Here is a 5,606-nt window from a genome sequence, read left to right as displayed (position 1 = left end):
TTCAGTTTGTAAAAAAAAAAAATACATTTTATTTTAATTGTCTACTTGCTGAACATTAGGAAAAGGGGATAAGTTATCATTTATACACAAGAGACTGATATTTTCAATCCCAGAACCTCAAGATGGAATTCAACAGGAAGCCATTTCATGGTAAAGGCAACATGCTCCCTGCTGGACAGATTGGGTTTGTGTTCAGGTTGGAGCCAGAATGATTGATTCAGTCTTTCATGATTTCTTCAGTCTGATTTTCTGCTGCCAAGCGCAGTTGTTCTCTACGCTGGAAATAACGATACGCCCGAACACTACACAAATAACCACCATATAGCGTCAACAGCATCATTGATCCAGAAAAGAGTCTGTAACCAATATCTGCATAGCGTTTGGGAGAAGCCATTGCTGTCCTATGAAACATAAAAAGAAAGAAAGGTTAACAAGTAAATCTCTGGACAGGAACAAGTCAGGGGGGTTATCCTGAGTGGTATGGATGTGCCATACACTGTGCCCTTGTATCGTGCTTTTTGTGGGCTTCTGCCTTCAGTATATATGGTAGCATACTCCCAGCACAGCAGCCAATCTTTCAGCCAACTGCACCCTAACACACCACACATACAAATTCACAGTGCACCCATTAAGGTTCATCTTCAATGTTTAATTTACCTAAGGGTAATCTCCAGCTCCAACTGCCATCACAATAATCATAAAAAGTGTTATATAAAGCAAACAGCCCTTGAGGGCTACAACAGATGCAATCAAAGGCAATAGGATAACGTATTAACTACAGCTAATATGCAGAGTCTCCTAGGCACATGTGTACAGTGTCACCGCCCTATATTAAATTGCAAGTAGTACAAAAACATATCAAATGTTGAAACAGAGAATTGATATTGTTTTCTGAAATATATTCCCCTTTTCAACACAAGTTGGAAAAGGGCAAGTTTTCCACTGTGTTTTATCATCAGGAGACCAGTTGCTGAAAGTGAAATGCTCTCCCACTCTTGCCCAATTTAGGATTTCAGCTGCTCAACAGTTTGGGGTCTCTCTTGTCATATTTTTCCTTTTCATAATACACCCAATTGTTATCAGTGGGTGACAGGCCAGGACTGCAGGCAGGGGGACATTTCAGCACCCAGAGTCTCTTACTATGGAGCCATGCTGGTGTAAGAAGCGCAGTGTGGTTTGGCATTGCCTTGCTGAAATAATCATGGCCTTCCTTGACTATGAAGATTTTCATTCATCCAGGTCATGGTATATCTAGTATATATAAATGGTATATCTAGTATATAATAAATTTCCTCCCTTGGAAAAGTCGTTGCCTGGATGGCAGCCTTCCCAGATGTGCCAGCTACCCATACTATCAAGCACTCTGGCTTTTCAACTGTGTGCTTCTTTTTAGCCCAGAATTTACAATGAAATATACAGTTTAAATGATTTGCAAGTCGCCCATTCTCTTTATTTGTGTGCGCATCTTTCTCCTTTGTGGCTGAGCAGTGAAAGGTAAGCGGAGCAAAGAAGTAAGAAATATGTTCAACACAAGCCCTTTTTGTTGCATTCATGTTAAACAAGTGCAATGCTGGAAGGGTTAGCCAAATCATGGGAAATTGCAGAGTCACGCTGGAATAAGCCAGTTATAAAGCTGCTGGGTCACAGCATGACTGGGGTGCTGGCAACTGGACCGAGGAACCCAAACAGTAGTTCTCCTTTAGAAGACAGCCGCATGTCCCCTCTCTCACACTGCACCAGTGCTGTTCAGCATGGTGGACAGCTGCCATGTCTGCCTGCTGGCAGCTATTGCTTACTTGGTACATGTGCACTTCAAAAGAAAATATATATATATATTTTTTTTTTAAACTGGCCATACACAGAAGGATCCGCTTGTTTCGCGAGGTTGCCAAATGAGTGGATCTTTCCCCAGTATGCCCATATTGGATTGATCCATTTGTTTGGCCGCAGGCCGTATGATCAGTCACATTGACAGGATGCAGCCCATTAGGGTGAGGGCCACATCAATGTGCTCCTTGCAAAACACTGCCCAATCAACAACTACCCGATTTCTAGCTAGATATCAGTTAGGCAGACCCACCTATATAGATTGTAAGCTCTACGGGGCAGGGACCTCCATCCTCTTGTGTCTTTGACTCTTAACTTATTGCAACTCTATTTATCTTGTATCTATCTGTATTTATTGTTGTACTTTTTATCTATTATCTTAATAATCCCCTGTTTATATTAATGTATTCTACTGTACAGCGCTGCGTACATAAGTAGCACTTTATAAATAAAGATATACATACACAGACAGACTGATAAGCTGCCGACTGTCTGGCTGAAGCTTTTATTGGGCCCGTGTATGGGCACCTTTCCAGAGCATGGTCCCATAATTCTGCATTTTCAGCACCAGTACTGAGGGAGGAGTAGGAGGTGGGTAAAAGGAGCCTATTGTTTGTTCTCTGAAAAGGCATAGGACGACATTAAATAATGTAGACAGTGATATTCCAAGACAATTTGCAGTTGGTGTTTTGTTTTTTTTTTTTAAATTTGGGTTTTGTTCAGCTGCAATCTGGGTCCAACTTTCCCTAGCCCCTTTACAGTAATTTGAATGTGACAGGTGGAAATGAATAGGAGAGGGACTGGAAAAGGGGGATAAAAAGAATTAAAGCCTCACAGGGCAATAGATTTGGCTGCTGGGGTCAGTGACCCCCCCCCCATTTAAAAAGCTGCTAAGAGTAGGGCATTTCACAAGATACAACTACCCTTTTAATCTCACCTATACTGCCCAGCTCACACAAACGGGGCCAGGTGGCGCTTGTGGAAGCAATGGTGAAATGGTGAGACAGTGTAGCGCAACTCATTCCTGCCAGTGACGCACAGGAGCGGTGTGTAGGTAACAATATCAGGCCTGTCACTGGGTAGCACAGCCGGGCTTTCCCTCCTTACCTTCAGTCAGCAGCTCCCCCTATGTGTCCGAACTGCACCGCAACACTAACTGGCAGCCACAACACCGCAAAGGACTTGACATTCACACGATTTCCCCGTCACTTCCGCGACTACCACGTGACCCGCTAACTACGGTGCCTGTTATAGTACAAACCGCAGCCATTGCACTGAGCGCCTTACGCCCCGCCCTCGTCACGTTTTAAAGAAAACAGCGAAGTATGAAAAAGAGGCAGATTTGTGTGAGGCACTCGCCGTGTACAAAAGCTGTGCCTATTGGCTGGTTTTAGCTGTTGCTGAGGGAAGTAATGATTTTGCGCAATGATACCCAAGCAGCAGGCTAGCTTCCTTACAGTGAGTTGCAGTGTAACAAGATGGAGCCACATTCAGCAGGTAACTTACCTGTTACTTTCAGCACAGGGTGTAAAACCATTCCTATGGACACTGGGCTGATAGCAAAACCAGTTCTTTTGCAGCCGGCAAATTTTTTGACCACGCCCACGTTGTGGCCACGCCCCAATTACCAAACCCCATTTTTTAAAATTCATTTTTAAAATAGTGCCCCCCATACACAGTAGCCCTCTATACACAGTAGCCCCCCATACACAGTAGCCCCCTATACACAGTGCCCCCCATACACAGTAGCCCCCTATACACAGTGCCCCCCATACACACTAGCCCCCAATACACAGTAGCCCCCATACACAGTGCCCCCCATACACAGTAGCCCCCTATACACAGTCCCCCCCATACACAGTAGCCCCCCATACACAGTAGCCCCCCATACACACTAGCCCCCCATACACAGTAGCCCCCCATACACAGTTCCCCCATACACAGTAGCCCCCTATACACAGTGCCCCCCATACACAGTAGCCCCCTATACACAGTGCCCCCCATACACAGTAGCCCCCTATACACAGTAGCCCCCTATACACAGTGCCCCCCCATACACAGTAGCCCCCTATACACAGTGCCCCCCCATACACAGTAGCCCCCCATACACAGTGCCCCCCCATACACAGTAGCCCCCTATACACAGTAGCCCCCTATACACAGTAGCCCCCCATACACAGTAGCCCCCCTATACACATTGCCCCCCATACACAGTAGCCCCCTATACACAGTAGCCCCTATACACAGTGCCCCCCCCATACACAGTAGCCCCCTATACACAGTGGCCCCCCATACACAGTAGCCCCCTATACACAGTGCCCCCATACACAGTAGCCCCTATACACAGTAGCCCCCCATACACACTAGCCCCCTATACACAGTGCCCCCCATACACAGTAGCCCCCTATACACAGTGCCCCCATACACAGTAGCCCCTATACACAGTGCCCCCCATACACAGTAGCCCCTATACACAGTGCCCCCCATACACAGTAGCCCCTATACACAGTGCCCCCCATACACAGTAGCCCCCTATACACAGTGCCCCCCATACACAGTAGCCCCCTATACACAGTGCCCCCATACACAGTAGCCCCCTATACACAGTGCCCCCATACACAGTAGCCCATACACAGTAGCCCCTATACACAGTGCCCCCCATACACAGTAGCCCCTATACACAGTGCCCCCATACACAGTAGCCCCTATACACAGTGCCCCCCATACACAGTAGCCCCTATACACAGTGCCCCATACACAGTAGCCCCCATACACAGTGCCCCCCATACACAGTAGCCCTATACACAGTGCCCCCATACACAGTAGCCCCCTATACACAGTGCCCCCCATACACAGTAGCCCCCTATACACAGTGCCCCCCCATACACAGTAGCCCCCTATACACAGTGCCCCCCATACACAGTAGCCCCCTATACACAGTGCCCCCCATACACAGTAGCCCCCTATACACAGTGCCCCCCATACACAGTAGCCCCACCTCATACACAGTAGCCCCCCATACATAGTAGCCCCCTATACACAGTGCCCCCCCATACACAGAGCCCCCCATACACAGTAGCCCCCAATTGCCCCCATAGAGAGTACCTCCAATAGAAAATACCAACAGTGCCCCCCATAGACGCTGCTTCTTGTGGCTCCTGCTCCTTATGCGGCTCCTTCTACGGCGGCGACAGGACCTTTTATAAGGTTGCGCCCCGTGCGTACGTGTGACATCACACTTACGCACGGGCGCAACCTTATAAAAGGGCCTGTCGCCGCCGTAAGAGGAGCCAAATAAGAAGCAGGAGCCACAAGAAGAGACGGAGACGGAGCGCTCGGCTGCAGCCAGCGCATCCCGCTGGCCTGGATAGTTTAATTGAACAATCGGGGACAGCGGGATGCGCTGTAAAAACCGGGACTGTCCCGCGAAAAGCGGGACAGTTGGGGGGTATGCATTATACAAAATGTGGCAGGTTATTTAAATACACAAAAGGGGGTTGTGGGAGCACTCCAAAACTAAATAGAGTATACACAATGGAAGTGCGACTGATCTAACCAAATTAACTACAAGCATACAAAAAAGAGACGGGGATTGGTCAATGCACATTCCCTGGTCCCCTATTTACAAAAAACAGGGGTTTTTAGTTACAAAATTATGAGCGTAAGATTGGTAAGCCACCATACCACGTCAAGGTAAACCCCATATGGTGGTCCTATCTATTTACCTCTGGTCATATTTTTCAAAGGCTGGCACTCCCGTGCACAGTAGCCATTCTTGC

At 47.6% G+C, this 5,606-nt stretch overlaps 1 protein-coding gene across 3 annotated transcripts; it reads right to left on the bottom strand.

Annotated features, from left to right (window-relative positions):
• cox14 (cytochrome c oxidase assembly factor COX14) lies at positions 1–3,406 on the bottom strand. 3 transcript variants are annotated; one of them, XM_012957865.3, is made up of 2 exons: positions 3,334–3,406; positions 1–401 (listed from the first exon to the last, which is right to left on the bottom strand). In XM_012957865.3, exon 2 carries the CDS (start codon positions 392–394, stop codon positions 218–220), a length of 177 nt encoding a protein of 58 aa, XP_012813319.1. In that variant the 5' UTR covers positions 395–401; positions 3,334–3,406; the 3' UTR covers positions 1–217. The 3 variants fall into 3 exon arrangements, with proteins under 3 accessions (XP_012813319.1, XP_004912019.1, XP_031753076.1); XM_004911962.4 differs by lacking the exon at positions 3,334–3,406 and adding an exon at positions 2,935–3,327; XM_031897216.1 differs by lacking the exon at positions 3,334–3,406 and adding an exon at positions 2,765–2,890.
• Between the last annotated feature and the right edge of the window lie 2,200 nt (positions 3,407–5,606).

This window comes from Xenopus tropicalis, chromosome 2, assembly GCF_000004195.4.
Source record: "Xenopus tropicalis strain Nigerian chromosome 2, UCB_Xtro_10.0, whole genome shotgun sequence".
NCBI classification, from domain to species: Eukaryota; Metazoa; Chordata; class Amphibia; order Anura; family Pipidae; genus Xenopus; species Xenopus tropicalis.
The sequence above is the reverse complement of the archived record's forward strand: the minus strand, read 5'-3'. Positions and strand labels throughout refer to the sequence as shown.

What these genes read in the sequence shown, in the direction of transcription:
- cox14 (XM_012957865.3), bottom strand. Translation starts at nt 394, where the DNA reads ATGGCTTCTCCCAAACGCTATGCAGATATTGGTTACAGACTCTTTTCT.